General features: G+C 47.5%; 1 protein-coding gene across 1 annotated transcript in view; it reads left to right on the plus strand.

Annotated features, from left to right (window-relative positions):
- The window catches only part of LOC127038620 (protein-arginine deiminase type-2-like), a 78,815-nt gene extending 59,387 nt beyond the window's left edge, over positions 1–19,428 (plus strand). The window contains exons 11-16 of the mRNA XM_050931324.1: positions 8,779–8,930; positions 9,708–9,852; positions 12,339–12,432; positions 15,442–15,527; positions 17,368–17,496; positions 18,793–19,428. Of these exons, the coding sequence (XP_050787281.1) occupies positions 8,779–8,930; positions 9,708–9,852; positions 12,339–12,432; positions 15,442–15,527; positions 17,368–17,496; positions 18,793–19,026 (840 nt within the window). The 3' untranslated portion in view covers positions 19,027–19,428. The remainder of the gene's footprint in view (positions 1–8,778; positions 8,931–9,707; positions 9,853–12,338; positions 12,433–15,441; positions 15,528–17,367; positions 17,497–18,792) is intronic.
- Positions 19,429–19,776: the final 348 nt, after the last annotated feature.

Here is a 19,776-nt window from a genome sequence, read left to right on the forward strand (position 1 = left end):
CCCACACAAGGCATTTTTCCCAAGCAGACACATCCAGGGCATATTTTTTCTCCACTGTTTATGTTTTAAAATTAGATTTTCACTCAGCAATCTTATAACGAGCCATGTACGGTCATTGCCAGCATGCTAGAGCCATATGCCTGTGGGCTCTTTGCAAGCCAGCGCCTACAGGATCAGCTTTGATCAGAGACAGAAACACCATATAGCACTTCTGCAGTTTTCCAGCTGCTGGGATAAAGCACTAATGGGATTTCAAGACCGTTCTATCTCAGGAAGTTTGAATAGCATAGCTGAGATTTCAGCAAAGCTTCCCTCCTCATTTGAGCTCCCATTTATAGACCCCATAGAGAACTTGATCCACTAACCTCAGACAAGCAGTATCCATTACCGGGGCCATCAATGGGCCTTCTTCAGCTCCCCCTCAAAAATGCAAATCTAAGTGAGGTTGTAAATAAGGATCTGGCAATGACCAGTGCTTAGAGCACAGGGCTGGGAGCAAGGGCTTGGAGGTTCTATTCCCAGTTCTGCCCTTTACTCATTTGGGATAAAATGTTCACATGGCCATTGATTTCAGCTGCCTTGTTATTTGTCTGCCCAACTTGAGACATCCAGGGTCTGCTTTTCAGAGACAGAGCCCCAGCAGTTCCCACTGATTCCATTTGGAGCTAGGTGCACTCACAAGCTTTGAAAAGCAGGCACTGGGGACCAGATAGTCCAAAGAATTTAGCTCTCATTTAGGGGCCTAAATAAAGAGATGAGATTTTCAGAAACACTCAGCCCCCTGCAGCTCCCTTTGAGAACAAGGGGTACCAGGTGCCAAGCACTTATGAAAATCAGGCTGCTTAGGGTACGTCCACACTACCCACCGGATTGGTGGGTAGTGATCTATCTATCGGGGATTGATTTATCGCATCTCATCTAGATGCGATAGATCGATCCCCGCTGCGTTCCCTGTCGACTCCGGAACTCCACCAGGGCGAGAGGCGGTAGCGGAGTCGACGGGGGAAGCCGCGGCCATTGATCCCACGCCGTGAGGATGGGAGGTAAGTCGAAATAAGATACGTCAACTTCAGCTATGCTATTCCCGTAGCTGAAGTTGCATATCTTACATCAACTCCCCCACACACACCCCTCCCCAGTGTAGACCAACCACTGTAGGCACCTAAATGGGAACTGAGCTCTTTTGGAAATCTGGCTCTAGGCATCTCGAGTTGGGGAACCAAAACCTTGTGGCATCCCAAACCAATAGCCCCTTTGGCGAATGTTGGTCTTAACTTCTCGGTGTCTCAGCGGAAAGGCTAGCTGAGCAGGTTATGAGACCATGGTACAGACCAGTGATCTCAGTGGTTCAGGAGCTAAATTAGTGAACGATATGACCCAAAAGAGCCCCAGTAGTGTGAATTTGTTGTTTCATTTACTACAGTACAGTTCATATTTCCCCTCCATGGATCACCACCTTGTAGTGGTGGAGAGGCTTGCGTGTTTCAATGACCCCAAGAGCGATGCTGCCTGGAGTCATGTACTCCCTTAGGGCTACCCATGGCAGAACGGTCAAGGGCGAGGTTCCAGACAAAGTGTGATCCAAGAAATCCCTAACAACAGAGCAGAGGGAGGATAACTGCACAATGGAGGTGAAACTGTTGTGTAATGTTACAACAGCTGTGAAGGTGGATGAAGGCTGCAGCAGATAGAGAGTCTCCAGTCATCATGGTGTCCATGCCATTGGTTTCAAGTCCTCTATCTGTCAAGGGTAGTGTGGTGCCTGTTGTGCACCAGTCTCCCCGCTTTAAAAGAAGTCCCTCACAGGCATCTTCCAGTTTTTGGGAAAATAACATTTGCACAACTCAAAAGTCCGGTGGTGATCGGCGAATGGCGACGGGAACAGGACAGTGAAATCTGGAAGTTCTTAGTTACAGACCGACACACAGGCGGTGTGTGTGTGATACAGTCGTCTTGCTCGACGATTGAGGTGGGTTGAGCATCTCGGCCTCTGTTTTTCCTGGCTGAATAGCCACATCCAGCAGGATCACCACCTCAGCAGTCGAAAATGTAAGAAACTTTTCAACTTTGGAACTTGGAACGTACCTTGATGGACAACTCAAACAGCGACCAACCAAAGCGACGTACAGCCATTATTGCTCATGAATTGAATTGGTTTAATGTTGATATTGCTGCTTTGTCCGAAACTAGAGCTGATAAAGGACAGGTGAGGGAGGAGAAAGGAGGATACACCTACTTCTGTAAGGGAAAATCTATGGATGAACCCCGATTGCATGGAGTGGGCTTTGCTATAAAGAACAGTCTTATCAGGTGCCTCTCTGAGGCGCCAAGTGGTATCAATGAGGGGTTTATGACACTCCGACTGAGGCTCACCAAAAATCAACAGGCAACTATTGTGAGCGTCTGTGCACCAACACTGGATGCCGATGAGAATGTAAAGGAAGATTTTTATTCTCGGTTGGAAACCATTTTATCGGAGACTCCTACAGAAGATAAGATCAGCCTTCTGGGGAATTTCAGTGCACATGTTGGACGAGACTCAGACCCGTGGAAAGGAACAATCGGGAAAGAAGGAGTTGGCAAAAGCAATTCAAATGGAATTCTGCTCCTGACCAAGTGTGCTGAACATGAACTTATTATTATGAACACTCTTTTCTAACAAAAGGAAAAGTTCAAAACATCTTGGAGATGCCCATGGTCAAAGCACTGGCATCTCCTCCACTATGTAATAGTTCGTGCCCGATATCGTAGTGACGTACTTCTCACAAGAGCAGTGACAAGTGCTGATGACTGTTGGACTGATCGTTGCCTTACTCGATCCACAATGAAAATGAAGATCACTCCCAAATGGAGGCTGCAAAAGAAGCAGATCAGACGCAAACTGAAGGTTCAATATTTGAAGGACCCTATTAAGCGTGACCACTTCCAAGCAGTCTTAGAAGAAAAGCTCCCATCAGAGTTTCTGGAAGAAATTGAGGCACATTGGAGCCAGTTGAAAGCAGTAATCATCAATGTCTGTGAGGAAACCATAGGCTACCAACCAGAAAACATCAGGACTGGTTTGATGAGAATGATGCTGAAATTAAGCAACTCATCAATGAGAAGAGAATGGCATTTTGTGCTTGGCAGAATGATATAAATTGTAATGTAAAGAGAGATGCTCATGCCAAGATGAGGGCGGAAGGCCAGCATAAAACCAGAGAACTCAGGAACAAATGGTGGACTGAGAAAGCGCAAGAACTCCAACATCTCACGGACATCTACAATACATGTGGTTTCTTTAGTGCCACCAAGGTTGTTTATGGGCCAATTTGTCATGTTATAAATCCTCTTCGCTCTAGGGACAGAACCACACTTTTGAAGGACAACAAAGCCATCAGTTGTTGCTGAAAAAGAACATTTTGAAGATCTCCTTAACCGTAATTCTATGGCTGCAGATTAAGTCCTTGAGCAAATCCCTCAATGACTATTTCGGCATGAGCTCGGAGACCCTCCCAATTTGTATGAGGTACACAATGCCACCAAGCAGATGAAGAACAACAAGGCAGCAGGTCTAGATGGGCTCCCCACTGAAATCTTTAAAGACGGTGGACCAGAGCTAATTTGGCAGCTTTACCTGCTTATCCTTAAAATCTGGATAAAGGAGGCGACACCTAGTAAAATGAAGGATGCCCTGATTGTCAGCCTCTTCAAGAAATAGATAAAGTGGATTGTGGAAATTATTGTGGTATCTCCCTCCTAGCAATTGAAGTCAAAGTTCTGGTGCGGATCCTTGCAACTCACCTTCTGCCCGTGTCCGAAGAAATTTTACTGGAGTCAGAGTGGTTTCCGACCACATTGTAGAACTGTGGATATGATCTTCACAGCACGGCAGCAGCAAGAAAAATGTCAGGAGCAAAACCGACCACTGTATATGGCTTCTATTGATCTAACTAAAGCCTTTGACTCAGTGAATTGCCGTGCCCTCTGGACTGATAAATACATCAATGTCCTAAAATTCCTTCATGCTAACATGAAAGCGACTGTTCTGAGCAGCACTGGCTCCCAGAGTGAACCTTTCAGAGTACAAACAGGAGTCAATCAGGGCTGTATCATCACCCCAACCATGGTTGCAGATTTTATTGCCGTCATTCTTTACCTAATTGCTGGGAAGTTTATAGCAGGCACTGAAATCATTTACAGAATGGACAGAAAGCTGGTCAGGCTTAGCAGGCTGAAAGCCAAGAGTAAAATTTCCACAACGTCTATTGTGGAACTTCAGTATGCTGATGACAATGCCATCTTTGCCCACTCTGAGAAAGCTCTTCAAACTATCTTGAACATGTTTGCCAATGCTTACGCATGTCTTGGTTTCACTCTTAATATCAAGAAGACTAAAGTGCTCTCTCAGCCCTCTCCAAATGAGGTATTGCATGCCCCATCTGTCAAAATCAATGGAGTGGCACTGGAGAATGTCGATCATTACCTCTACCTTGGAAGTCATCTTTCATCCAAGGCAGATATTGATGCAGAAATTCAACATCGCCTGAGCTGTGCCAGTGTAACTTTTTCTCATTTATGGCACAAGGTTTCTGAAGATCACGACATTTGAACAGACATCAAGCTTCTTGTTTTTCAAGTCGTCATTCTCCCCAACTTTGTTGTATGGGTCCAAAACTTGGACAACCTATAGACACCACTTGAAAGTCCTTGAGGCACCATCAATGCTGCCTTTGTAAGATTCTGAAGATCAAATGGGAAGACAGGTGCACCAATATTACTGTTCTGGAAGAGGAAAAGACCACCAGTATTGAGGCAATGATCATCCGTCAGCAGTTCTGATGGACTGGTCACATTGCCAGACCATCGCCTCCTGTCCTCTCAGCTGAACGAAGGGCACCGTAACGTGGGTGGACACCAGAAGCGTTATAAGGACTTGCTGAAGGACAATCTAAAAAAGTGTAATATTGACATTGACACTTGGGAGATACTTACCCAGGATCGCTTAAAATGGAGTGAAGTCTTACGTGATGATCCCCTGTATTTTGCTCTTCCCCTTGCACGTCAACAAGCTGAAGAGGACAAGAGGCGCAGGAGGAAGGAGAGACTGGCTTCCAGTCATGGTGAACAGCCTCCTGCTGAGCCTGAAAACATCTGCCCTCATTGTAATAGAACTTGTGGTTCAAGCATTGGCCTTATTAGCCACCTGAGGACCCGAAACTCCCATGGAAGATGATCATACTCGATAACAAGTGATCGCTCATCATTCATATTTAAACAGTGTGACTGGAAAATATTTAGTTTATATATTATTCTCACAGCAAATAAGTTAATAACTTAGTGCAAATTGATAACTTCATTGGTTAATAACGCAGGAAAAGCATCCTGATTGGTTAATAACTTGGACTGGTTAATAGTTAAATAATACCGTGTGCTGCAAAGAGCTGCAGGAGAGGTATTAAAGAGCCACTTGTGGCTCACGAACAATCTGAGTATCACTGGTTCAGACGGTGCTTTAGAACCTGAACTGCTTAAGCCAAAATAAAGCCTGAGCTCCCCCAGGAAAACCCTGGCAGGGGAAGGATTTCAGGCCTTTTCAGAAAAAAAAGTCCAAACAGCTAATCTCTGGAAGTCTGCGAGAGGATGGAAAGAGAAAGTGAGAGTTTCCTCTTCCCTGTAATATAAAAGCAGGCTCCCTTCTCATGCCTCTAGAGCTAAATGTGCCCAGAACGTTAGGAGAAGTAAGCAGAAACCAGCTTGTTAAACTGACACATCCGCATTCTCGTAGAAATCATTTTGATGACCCCCGGAAATGGGGCTACGGTGCGTGTGAAGGGATCCCTTTTTGCCAAGCATGTCTGCTGGGCATAGTGCAAACAAGCCTGTGACTGTTCCAGAAAAAGAAAGAGATCCCGGAGGCACATCTCCAAGTGCGTATCCCATTATAACCAACACCGTCCAATGTGTCCTCGTCCGCTTATTCAGACAGAGGCTTCCAAACTTCCGACTGTGTCGCATATCCTTGCCAAGTGCCCATGGATTTATTTCGATGGCGGGCTACCGGCTCTTCACCTGGCTGATGACGATGCCATCAAATGGCTGGGCATCTTGTGCAGAGGCTGGTATGCCGTGGCAGTGAATGCAGAGCACTCCTGGTTTAATGTGAGTGTAGAATTCTGTTTTGGCAGCATTTTGCACAGGTGTCAATGACTACACAAGATGCAAGGTGGTGGAGAATCAGTCCCCCACCCCCCCGGTAGCTGCACTCAGCTAAGTGGTCCAAATTTATCCCTGGCACAAGTATAGAATCATAGAATATCAAAGTTGGAAGGGACCTCAGGAGGTATCTAGTCCAACCCCCTGCTCAAAGGAGGACCAATCCCCAACTAAATCATCCCAGCCAGGACTTTAAGCCTAACCTTAAAAACCTCTAAGTAAGGAGATTCCACCACCTCCCTAGGGAACCCATTCCAGTGCTTCACCACCCTCTTAGTGAAAGTTTTTCCTAATATCCAACCTAGACCTCCCCCACTGCAACTTGAGAGGATTGCTCCTTGTTCTGTCATCTGGTACCACTGAGAACAGTCTAGATCCATCCTCTTTGGAACCCCCTTTCAGGTAGTTGAAAGCAGCTATCAAATCCCCCCTCATCCTTCTCTTCTGCAGACTAAACAATCCCAGTTCCCTCAGCCTCTCCTCATAAGTCATGTGCTCCAGCCCCTTAATCATTTTTGTTTCCCTCCGCTGGACTCTTTCCAATTTTTCCACCTCCTTCTTATAGTGTGGGGCCCAAAACTGGACACAGTACTCCAGATGAGGCCTCACCAATGTCAAATAGAGGGGAATGATCACGTCCCTCGATCTGCTGGCAATGCCCCTACTTATACAGCCCAAAATGCCATTAGCCTTCTTGGCAACAAGGGCACACTGTTGACTCATAACCAGCTTCTCATCCACTGTAACCCCCAGGTCCTTTTCTGCAGAACTGCTGCTAGCCACTCGGTCCCTCGTCTGTAGCAGTGCATGGGATTCTTCCATCCTAACTGCAGGACTCTGCACTTGTCCTTGTTGAACCTCATCAGATTTCTTTTGGCCCAGTCCTCCAATTTGCCTAGGTCCCTCTGTATCCTATCCCTACCCTCCAGCGTATCTACCCCTCCTCCCAGTTTACTGTCATCTGCAAACTTGCTGAGGATGCAATTCATCCCATCATCCAGATCATTAATGAAAATGTTGAACAAAACTGACCCGAGGACCAACCACTGGGGCACTCTGCTTGATACCGGCTGCCAACTAGACATGGAGCCGTTGATCACTACCCGCGGAGCCCGACGATCTAGCCAGCTTTCTATCCACCTCTGAAGGCTGAAGTCAATGAGGTTCCACCATGGAGTTGCAGCCCAAGCCCGAGCAGCCTCTTCCATTGTCAGCTTTTCCCTTTCCCCTAGAATTTAAACTGTAAAGTTGCAAATCAGATTGTTACTCACACATTACAGCGATGCTGGCTTAAATGTGTGAAAGCAGTGCGTATGCATATCAACGGCTTCTTGTGTTGTCTTTTGTAAACCACTTGCCACACATTCTTACCATACTCTGTGGAATAGCAGTGAATGGTTTTACTGCACGGTTAGCATTTATTTCCCTTTTCAATACTGCTGTGTTTCCGTGGTGCATTTGACCCAAAATGTCAGCAAATTATTACGGGCAATGCAGGTGGTATGAAATTCAACCCCTGCAGAGCGTCATCCCAAGATCACTTAAGTGCCACTTCCAGTAAGCCCTCAAAATAGGACAAAAGTGGGGCATAGACCTTAGCATGACTCTCTGCACAGAGATGAATTTCATCCTTCGTGACCACATTGTACCATGAACATTTGCCAGCTTTCATCAAGAACTGCTCATTGACAGGTTTTCATCCTCCCTCTCCTAACGCTCTTGGTATTTTGACCGCCTGGAAGTTGGAGCAGTGTTGAATTGAGCAGGAGGACTTTTTCCCCTCTGCATGGCCGACTTCTTACTGTAAACCATTTTTCGGTGAGCAACAGCTGATTTGGGTAGTCAGTAGGGAGAGCAAGTCTGGTTGTACACCATCGCATGCCAAGTGTCTGGGCCACTTGCACTTCCTTCCATGCCTAAACAGATCTGCTCACTTGTGCGGAGAAGAGTAAGGGCATCACGTGGAGAGAAGGGGGTACCTTGCCATGTAACCCCCTCCTCCTGAACCCTCATCATGTATCCGTGCACTGGCAGACACAATCAAACCTTCAGGCTGTCAGGGAGACAGTTAAGCCATGGTAGCTATGAGCATTGTGTGTGCCGGGCCGGCACTTCCACTAGGTGACCCTAGGCAGTCGCCTAGGGCGGCAGGATTTGCAGGGTGGCATTTTGCCGCCCTCGGCGGAAATTCGGCAGTTGGGGGAGTCCTTCCACTCCGGGTCTTTGGCGGAAATTCGGCAGCGGGTCCTTCACTCGCACCCGGACCCACCGCCGAATGCTCAGAGGAGGAGCGCTGCTGCCTAGGGTGGCAGAAACCCTGGCACCACTCCTGTGTGTTTGTGTCAAATGCCAAAGACAGAGCAGGTCCAAGGGTGCTGCTCCACCCTTAATCCCTAGTGCAGCATTAGCCCAGTCTATGCCTACTGCTCTAATTACATAGCAATCTTGGTAAACTAATTTTAGTCATCTATGCTGAGTTCAGAAACTTTAGGAGCAATGGGTGTGACTGGTAAAGACCACATGGGGTTGGGGCAAGGAAGGAGAATTAACTATAAACACTTGTGCTGAGTGCTGTGTTCCCAGGGCCCAGACTTTGGCTATGTGACCAGGGAGCCTCTGTTCGAGGTTGTCACCAGTCTCGACTCCTTCGGCAACCTGGAAGTCAGCCCTCCGGTGACCGTCAACGGAAAGGCGTATCCCCTGGGGAGGATCCTCATTGGAAGCAGCTTCCCCACGTAAGAGAGAGTTAGGAAGATGGCGTGTTTCACAGCAATCGGGGGTAGTAAGGATACCACTGTTCTCCACTAACTGCCCATCTGTCTCCACACAGCTGGGTATATGATGTGTGTATTTCTAGCCCGAGTGGTTCTAGATCTGTCTTGTAGGGTGAGCTGTTAACACCTCATCACAGATTCGGGGGATTAGTTTGGCCCATTATAATTTTCCATCACCGGCATTTTTAAAATCAAGAATGGATGTTTTTCTAAAACATCTGCTCTAGTTCAAACACAAATTAATTCAGGGAAGTCCTACAGCCTTGTTTACACAGGTCACTCTAGATGATCACAGTGGTCCATTCTGGCCTTGTAATCTATAAATCTACAAAGGGATGTTTGCAAAATCCAATTTGCAATTTGGGTTCAAATTGTCCCTCACAATCCTCTCTAAAGATCAACAGTATTTGGACTCCTCTCCAGTCGTCAGTGACTGTGGTTTAGCATCACCTAGGGGATGGATATGTTAAGTGGGGCATGGGCCTTGGGCTGTCTGTCTGCACTGGAGCGGACTGATCCTCATGAACATATTAGTTGGTGTCTTTAGAAAACTCTATTAACAAAGGAATTGTTAGCATCACCACAATCTCTATCTCTGCCGGGCCGGATGGGATTGACAGGGCAGTCACGTTTTTGATTGCATCGCTTTTTTCTTCAACCGTCGTCACTGTCACTTCGTCTTCATTCTGAAATATATTTTCTTTATTTTTTCTTACTTTTTGGACAATCAACCACTAGATCTGCTGGGAGGAGGATGACCAAGGTGGTGAGAGACTTCCTCTATGCTCAGCAAGTCCAGTCACCTGTGGAGCTCTACTCTGATTGGCTGACCGTGGGTCATGTGGATGAATTTGTGACCTTTGTGCCCCTTCCTGACAAAAAGGTGACCTACCAGGTGGCAATTTTTCAAAGGTTACAAGGGAAAGGAACAAGCTTCAAACCCCCTGCTACGTTTTTGTTGGAAATTTATCAAGCTCTTTGGGCATAATGTTTGCCCCCTCTTTGAAAAAATAAAACTGAAATGGAAAACTGCCCCTATTGTCTGAGGGCAGGGAAGGATGCAGTTCGTCGATCGATTTGCTGGGAGTGGCATGGGCTGATATTTTCAAAAGCACCTACAGGAGTTCAGTCAGGGTTGAGTGTCTAAGGCCATGCCTGCCACATTGGTACAGCTAGGCTGGCAGAGACCTTAAGTGGAGATGCACTGGAAGCCATCAGCAGATGTTCTGCCAGCGTAACTACACCACCTCCTGGAGGACATTAGCTTTGCCAACAGAAGCATTTTTCTCTCATCACAGTCACATCTACACTGGGGGTTCTGCCAGCATAGCTATGTCGGCTAGGAGGTGTGATTTCCCCACGCCCCATAGTCCTAGCCGACATTGCAAAACTTTGTAGTATAGACAAGGCCTTTGTCCACTAGATTCCTTTGATCATCCCAGGCATTGCTCCGTCTGTGAGGTGCTTAGATGCCCAAGTGATATAAGACAGATGCAAAAGAAAACTCAACCTATTCATTTTTGAATGAACGAGAAAGGTCTAAAATGTGGGAGACTAAAAGCAGCTAGTAGCTAAAGTGGCCTAGGATTAATTTAGCATTTCCTGTGGGCAAGATGGTTTCAGTGGGTGGTGCAGCTGCTCAGGACCTGTCAGGATGCAGCCCAGGAAGAGAATAGTTTGACTGGAGCGCCATCCAAAGAACTAGATCATTGACCTACCACAACAGAAAGAAGTCAGGCCAGAAACAAATGACCAGAAATGTTTACATCTAGAAATGTATTCAGTTCTTCTGCATGTGAAGTGATTGCACTAATGGAGCAATTTCGCTGAATTTCCCTTGCTCTAGGACTCATTGCAACATAGGCACCAACTTCTGCTCCCGCCAGTGGGTGCTCGACCACACTCTGCCCCCGGCCCTGCCTCCACTCCACCCCTTCCCCCAAATCCCCACCCCCGCCCTGCCTCCACCCTGCCCCCATTCCACCCCCTTCCCCAAGTCCCCGCCCTGCTTCTTCCCACCCCTGCTCCACCTCCACCCCAACCCCTATCCACCCCCTCCCCTAAGTCCCCGCCCCGCCTCTTCCCACCCCTGCTCCACCTCCATCCCACCCCCTTTCCACCTCCTCCCCTAAGTCCCTGCCCCACCTCTTCCCAACCCTGCTCCACCTCCACCCCACCCCCTTTCCACCCCCTCCCCTAAGTCCCTGCCCCGCCTCTAAGTCCCCGCCCCGCCTCTTCCCAACCCTGCTCCACCTCCACCCCACCCCCTTTCCACCCCCTCCCCTAAGTCCCTGCCCCGCCTCTAAGTCCCCGCCCCGCCTCTTCCCAACCCTGCTCCACCTCCACCCCACCCCCTTTCCACCCCCTCCTCTAAGTCCCCGCCCCACCTCTTCCCAGCCCTGCTCCACCTCCACCCCACCCCCTTTCCACCCCCTTCCCCAAGTCCCTGCTCCCGCCTCTTCCCAGCCCTGCTCCACCTCCACCCCACTCCCATTCCACCTCCTCCCCTAAGTCCCCGCCCCGCCTCTTCCCAACCCTGCTCTGCCTCTGCCCCACCCCCATTCCACCCCCTTGCCCAAGTCCCTGCCCCACCTCTTCCCCGCCTCCTCCCTTGACTGCGCTGTGTCCCTGCTCCTCCCTCCCGCTCCTGGAGCGCCCCCAAACAGCTGTTTGGCAGCAGGCAGAAGTGCTGAGAGGGAGGGGGAGGGGCAGGAACATGGCATGCTCAAGGGAGGAGGCGGGGGAAGCTTGGCTGCCGGTGGATGTGGAGCACCCGCTAATTTTTCCCTGTGGGTGCTCCAGCCCCAGAGCTCCCACGCAGTCGGCACCTATGCATTGCACAGCCATTATAATGGACAGTTCAGTCCTCTTTGCCACAGCTGCCAAGCAAACACCTCCTTAGTTCGCCATTTGAGAGAAGCGGCACGTTGGCCTGAAGAAGATTTAGCGCAGCTGGTCTTTACAGATGACTCTTGAGAGCTTTGTAACCAACGTTAGCAATTCTGAGACATGGGAGTGAGTATATCGGGTTCAGCCCAGGCTGAAAGGCTCCGGGTGCTTCTTAGCTTGGGAGGATCCAAGAAACTGCCCCAGCGAGCTGTGGGTTTCCAGATCTTGATGAGGTACAATAGGGAGGCAGTGCCCAGTGGAGTAAAGTAGAGGGAGTTAGAGTAACTTGGCTCTTTCCCATTTAGCTCCCTTGGCTCTTAGGGGCAGTCCCTAACCAGGAGGAGTTTGTGTTCAGTGTGGTGGACCGGCTGTGTGTTTGTTACTGAGCTGTAAATTATTATGGCTGCTCTTGAGTATAGTTATTTAGTGCTTTTCTCTTCGCGAGTCCCTTGCTCACCTTCCTCCCCACCTTTCTCCCAGCAATTCCGGATGCTCATGGCCAGCACGTTGGCCTGCTACAAGCTCTTCCGAGAGAAGCAGAAGGAGGGCCATGGGGAAGCCACCATGTTCAAAGGTAAGTTACTACATACCTGCTTCCCGGCAAAAAGAGGCAGTCAGCAATGGAGGACAGTATGGCCTAGTGGTGAGAGCAACTAAGGGCACTAGGAGACCTAAGTTCCATTCCTCACCCTACTACTGACTCTCTGTGTGACCTAGTCACTTAGCTGCTTGCTGCCTCAGTTTCCCCAGCTGTAAAATGTGGCTACAGGTACTGGCCCTCAGTGATTGGTGCAGAGCCATATATTACTGCACACTCTCAGACTCAGGAGACTCTGACTGTAACCCACAACTGAAACATTGTGTCATCAGATAGGCCTTTCTGGCTGTGGAATAATTACTTCGAACTGCACATTCTATGTGAAGTGTTCCAAAGTATTGTTTTCCCTACAGATGCATCTTATTTCATGTCAGGGGTAGGCAACCTATGGCACAGTTGCCAAAGGCGGAACGCGAGCTGATTTTCAGTGGCACTCATGCTGCCTGGGTCCTGGCCACCAGTCCGGAGGGCTCTGCATTTAATTTTAAATGACGCTTCTTAAACATTTTAAAAACCGTATTTACTTTACATACAACAATAGTTTAGTGCTATATTATAGACTTACAGAAAGAGACCTTCTAAAAAGGTTAAAATGTATCACCGGCACGTGAAACCTTAAATTAGAGTGAATAAATGAAGACTCAGCACAGCACTGCTGAAAGGTTGCTGACCCCTGTTTCATGTCTTTATTTTCTTTGTGCTTCAGGACAAGCTAAAGGAATTAGCGCCCCTTTACAAAGAAGGGGATCTACAAAACGTTGATCTAGCACATAGACTGTATTTGTGTTCTGTTTGAAATGTGTCCCTAGTATTGCCATTTTCATCAGATGAGAGAAACCAATTAGATCTCCAAAAGGGGCATTTAAAGTGCTAGGGGTGGGGGGAGGTGGTCCCAAAGAGAGGAGAAGATTTGCCACACTGGATGAGGTCATTCGGTCCATCAAGTCAGACATCCTGCCTCAAGATGCATCAGTGGGAAAAGCCCACGATGCACCTGGCCAATTCATCAATTATTTCCGAGGGGGAGTTGGAAAGGAATTCTTTCCTGATTCCGGAAGTGATTGTCTTACACTTGTCAGCAAGCATGCCGGTTGTTAATTATCATAAGTTATCCAGCCCCCGGAATTTGACTGTCTCTGATCCCTTCAGCAGCCGATCCCACAAGATAACCCACCTGCTGAGGTTACAATTCATAAATGTCCCACTCAAGCCTTATTTTGAGAAGTTGAGTGGGACTTCGGTGATGCATATGGTTTGAGCTGGCCCTCTGCTTAGGGGTGAATTTCCCCCTGGGTGAAATGCCATTCAATCTCCGGATTACTGTGTAACATGGAGGCCCTGAGACAATGATATATGGATCCGTGAACAGTAGATATTTTAATGCTTCTGCTGACAGTTCTTGAAATTTGGGCCATAGTTTGCAAACTGCAGATTTTTTTTGTCCAGCAGCTTTTCTCCCACTCTCTGAAGTGCCTTGATTTATTTTGTGCCGGCTCTGCCAGGGACTTAACCTCTCATTTAAAATGAGGGAGATTACCGAGATGGTGCAGCTGTTGAATAATGTTCATGAGTAGTAAAGGCGCTAGATGGCTCATAACACACAAAGCAGCACTGACATTTCAGATTCTTTGGACTGAGCAGTTGGCTTGGACACCATCTAATTATGAGTTCTTCCCTTAGGATGAAATTCACCCTAGCGCCAGGGACAAGTGCACCACTTGAACTTTTCAACCCATCTCTGGTGTAGGCCTAGATACTGACACAGCTCCCATCACCATAGTTACTGAGACCTTCATCCTCACAACACCCGTGTGAGGTAGAGAAGTACCATTAGCCATGTGGAGAAATTAAAGGCGATGTTCTCAGGATGAGCACAGCTTTTAGGTGCCTCTGGTTTTGAGGACACAGTTTTAGACCCTGCTCACCTAATTTTTCACAATTGTTTAGCTCCTACAGCCCCCGACGAAGTCCACAGAAACCCTGGGTGCTCAGCATCCTTGAAAATGAGCCTCTCCAGCCAGGCACCAAAAATCGCTGTCCACGGTTGGGAACTTTGGCCTCGTGGGTTGACTACATGGGGGGAAGCCCAGAGCCACCAACATGCGCTAACTCCCACGTGAACACTTCAGAAATATATTAAGCTAAAGTGCACAAAAACACTCTTAGTGCAGAGCAAGAGTGTCCACACAGGGAGTTAATTCACAGTAGTTAATGCACTTTAAAGTCACACCCTATCTTACTTCACACTAATTTCCCTGTATAGACAAGCCCTTGATTACTTGTCCCAGATAACATAGTGAGGCAGTAACAAAGTGGTACCAGATGACAGAACAAGGAGTAATGGTCTCAAGTTGCAGTGGTGGAGGTTTAGGTTGGATATTAGGAAAACTTTTTCACTAAAAGGGTGGTGAAGCACTGGAATGGGTTATCTAGGGAGGTGTTGGAATCTCCTTCCTTAGAGGTTTTTAGGGTCAGGCTTGACAAAGCCCTGGCTGGGATGATTTAGCTGGGGATTGGTCCTGCTTTGAGCAGGGGGTTTGACTAGATACCTCCTGAGGTCCCTTCCAACCCTGATATTCTATGAGAACTAGAACTGACTCCCGATCTCCTGAGCTGCTGTGGAGTGCCTTGACCACTGGACTTTCCATGCTGATTCCAGAAACCTCTGCTTATATCAACTGTTGTAAAACAGAAGGCATGGCTCACGTATCACTCTGGGCCTGCTCCAAACCCATGGAAGTTGGGGGCTGGGGGGAGTTGTTCTGTTGACTTCAGGATCAGGCCCTCTGTCCTTTATAATTACTGATGGACCTGAAGTAAATTACAAGTTCAGGCTGTTCTTACCCAGGGGGTTGGTTTGACTCAATTTTATTCATAATTTTAAATACCTTGGTCAAGGCCCCTGAAACCATCATTCAATTATAGGGTGCTTGCTTTGGCTCTCATTTAATTAATCGGATGGCTGATTTTGTTTTTTCTGTATAGGTTATTCTGGGACAGACACAAAACGGGTCACCATTAACAAGGTCCTGTCCAATGAGCTCATGGTGCAGGAGAACCAATACGTACAGGTAAATAGCTACCGAGTGCTGCCCATGGGGCTGTGGCATGTGGAGGACATCCCAAAAGATACTTAGGTGCTGCTGGAGGGCAAGGGGGAAAAGGGGAGGTGGTATTGTCCCACTGAGCAAATATGTGCCACAAGAAACATAGCTAGCAAGGTTGAGCTAGTAGAAGCACAGGAGATCATTGCAGGAGTTTGCAGAGGCGGCATTTTAATTCCTTAGTGGAAGGACTGATGAAAGGAAACCTTCCTACTCTCTTGGCTGCAGGCAGTCACTGCGAAGGGGTGAAATTGAATGTCCTGCAAAAGACAGAAGATCAGAATGGATGATTCATGGAATCATAGATTAGGGTTGGAAGGGACCTCAGGAGGTCATCTAGTCCAACCCCCTGCTCAAAGCAGGACCAACCCCAACTAAATCATCCCAGCCAGGGCTTTGTCAAGCTGGAACTTAGAGGTTTTTAAGGATGGAGAATCCACCACCTCCCTAGGTAACCCATTCCAGTGCTTCACCACCCGCCTAGTGAAATAGTTTTCCTAATATCCAGTCTACACCTCCCCCACTACAGCTTGAGACTATTGCTTCTTGTTCTGTCATCTGGTACCACTGAGAACAGCCAAGCTCCATCCTCTTTAGAACCCCCCCCTCAGGTCATTGAAGGCTGCTATCAAATCCCACCTCACTCTTCTCTTCTGCAGACTAAATAACCCCAGTTCCCTCAGCCTCTCCTCATAAGTCATGTGCCCCAGCCCCCTAATCATTTTCATTGCCCTCCACTGGACACTCTCTCCAATTTGTCCACATCCTTTCTACAGCGGGGGGCCCAAAACTGGATGCAATACTCCAGATGTGGCTTCCCCAGTGCTGAATAGGGGGAACAATCACTTCCCTTGATCTGCTGGCAATGCTCCTACTAATGCAGCCCAATATGCCGTTTGCCTTCTTGGCAACAAGGGCACGCTGCTGACTCATAGATTCTAAAGCCAAAAGGGACCATTATGATCATCTAGTCTGACCCATGTATAACACAGGCCAGAGGACTGCCCCAACATAATTCCTAGAGCAGATCTTATAGAAGAACATGCAGTCTTGATTTTAAAATTGCGCGTGATGAAGGATCCACCATGACTCTTGAAAACTTGTTCCATGGTTAGTTACTCACACCATTAAAAATTGACAGCTTATTTCCAGTCTGAATTTGTTTAGCTTCAACTTCCAGCCTTTCGATTGGGTTATATCTTTTTCTACTAGATTGAAGAGCCCGTTATTAAATATTTGTTCCCCATTTAAGTGCCTTGGTAGGTCAAGTCACCCCTTAACCTTCTCTTTGATAAGCTAAATTAATTGTGCTCCTTTAGTCTATCACTGTAAGACATGTTTTCTAATGCTTTAAGCATTCTCGTGAGTCTTCTCTGATGTAATGATCCCTTCTGGCCTTAAACGCCAGGGACAAGGGAGTGAAATAAGTGAATCTTCTGGTCTCTAAGAGGGACCTGGGTGATAAGTCTCCAGGCTCTTTTGGGGTCTCCCTACCTGCTTCGAGAGTCAGGGACGAAGATAAATGTGGTGATGCTGTGTGCCAGCTTCTGGAAGTTTTCACGCTGCCTCATTCCTTGAATTTCTTGTGGGGATCTTGCACTGCTAAGGCAACTGCACCTTAATCGTGCTCAAGAAGCAAGCTGATTTCAGTGGAAGTTGAGGTCATCTAGTCCATCCCTCTGCACCGAGGCAAGACCAAGTACACCTAGACCATCCCATATTGCAGTTCCACTTGTTGGACCAACTTGTGCTTGTCCACAGTAACACTCTGATTATCCTTTTCTTTTCCCCCGCCCCCCACCCCCAGCGCTGCATTGACTGGAACAGAGACATCCTCAAGAAAGAGCTGGGGCTGACTGAAAAAGACATCATAGACCTCCCGGCGCTCTTCAGGATAGACAAGATGGGCAAAGCGATGGCATACTTCCCCAACATGGTGAGAGAGGCCCGTCCTCTGGGACCGGTTGGCTCAGTGCCCCACCCATTCTGTTTCAATGTGCATAGGGCGCCTGTTGTGGCCGCTGCAGGTGCACAGGCAATATAAAATTCCACGATCTGTGCAAAATATCCACAGACGATGCCAAAATGAACTAGCAAACACAAATGACCCTTCTCCTGAGAACAAATCCTAGGTCCAGTGTTTTCTAAAAGACTCCCTGGTTTCTGGGTGGCCAATTTGGGACTCTGTGGGTCTCATGTTCAGAGCTGCTGAGTACCTGCTGCTCCCACTGACTTCATTAGGAGTCATGGATGCTCAGCCGTTCTGAAAATGGAGCCCAAGGTGTCTCCTGTTGGTCACCCAACAGTTAGTGATTTTTTTTTAATTTAGACCTAAATAGACTGACCTGGACCCTTGCCCACATGCTCAGCAAACATTGGGTCTTGTAGACCAAGGAAAGGTTAGCAAATCTCAGAGTTAAGAGCCCCCTGTTGCGAACACTTTAGCCTTAAACTCTGATTTTCAAACCTAACTTGAGTAGGCCAGCTGATCAGCTGTCAGGGTAAAGCGCAAAGGAAGGGACAGAGTAAAAGATACCATATCTGTGACCTGAAGTGCTAGATCAATACTACTGTATGTCTGGTTGGAAATTTTCTGATGGAAATCTTAAAAAATCAGAATTAAAAAATGGTCCACCAATTTGCTGAAACCAAAACTGTTTGTAGGAATGTAACAGTTTCTACTCAGCTTTCACTGGGAAATGTTTCTCATGTCAGAATGGAATTTCTGGTCAAAACCAGAGAGACAGCAGCATTACCAACTGGTTAGAACAGGGACTTTTCCCACATCCAGGTGAGTGCCATAGCCACCAGGCTATTCTGGTCTCTTCTGGTTTTTTTGAAAACCACTTCAAAAAGTCACAGTTTCATCCTGACCCTGAACAGGAGAAAATTTTAAATCGTAAACGTTTTTGCAGGACGGGAAAACCGTTTCCCGCCCGTCTATCATGAGCACCTTGCATTGCACCCAGAGGCCAATAGAAAGCATTGCAGTCTCCAAAGCACATGAGTAATGTGCTCCATGGATGTTTGTTTTGACCTGTAAGTTCCTCAAGGAAGTCATGGATGGACAGCAAGACGTCAGTTTTACCTTTGCTTCCTACCTAAGTTACTAGCCTTTTTTCATTCTACATGTTAAGATGACATTTCAATCAAAACACATTCAAAACCCCACACATGCCTTGGCATTGGCTCCCCTGAAATGCAACCCTTGATCTCCTTCCTCATTGCACAGGTGAACATGATTGTCCTGTCTCGAGACCTGGGAATCCCAAAGCCGTTCGGGCCAATCATTGAGGGAGATTGCTGCTTGGAAGCACATGTCCGCTCTCTGCTGGAGCCACTCGGGCTGATGTGCAGCTTCATCGATGACATCTCCTCCTACCATAAGATGCTGGGAGAGGTCCACTGCGGCACCAATGTCCATCGCAAGCCCTTCTCCTTCAAGTGGTGGCACGTGATTCCCTAGCCACCGAGCAGGGTGAGATTCCTGCAGTCAAAGCTCACTTGGACATGGATTTTTTTGTTGATTGGTTGGTTGGTTGTTTGAGGTTGGTCAAGTTAATCGGTAGAACTTTGGTATGGCGTCTCGGTGCCTTGCTTTGGCAGTTGTGTGTGTGACGTGTTTCACCCATTCGGTGGGAAGGTCCTCCAGCCACACGCCATTCTAGTTTGCATGCTGCAAGTCCCAGCCCATTCCATCCTTGGTTTCTTCAAGCCCTTGGAGGTTATGGCAGCTGGAGGTTCAACTGATCAGGGGCATTATACCAAAAATATATTTATAGAAACTATGGTAGCAAAAGCCATCTTCTGCTGAGTTCTGATGGAAATGATTTGTAATCATGATAATAAAATGGAGAAAATGTGGAAATCTCTTGGTCTTGTCTTTAAATATGCACATCGTGGCTGCACTAGTTCTCTGCATTGCACAGCTCTAGATGTGGTCTCTTCATCAGAGACACAAACCAAGACTTCCGCTATCAAAAGGTGCGAGTGCTGATCTAACTGTTATATTTCAGAGCACACAAACAGAGAAGTGAGTTAAAACATAAAATGCTCTTGCTGGGAGGTTGCAATGTAACACAACTTTATTCCTGAGAATTCCGCATGTTAACACACAAGAATGCAAAAAACAGAGAAAGACAAAGCAGGCTGCTCCCTACGGCAGTGAGGCACGACTCATCCTGCCTTACTGTAGGCTGGCTAGCTGCAGAATGAC

The sequence above is a fragment of the Gopherus flavomarginatus genome, chromosome 21 (genome assembly GCF_025201925.1).
Source record: "Gopherus flavomarginatus isolate rGopFla2 chromosome 21, rGopFla2.mat.asm, whole genome shotgun sequence".
Lineage (NCBI taxonomy): Eukaryota > Metazoa > Chordata > Testudines > Testudinidae > Gopherus > Gopherus flavomarginatus.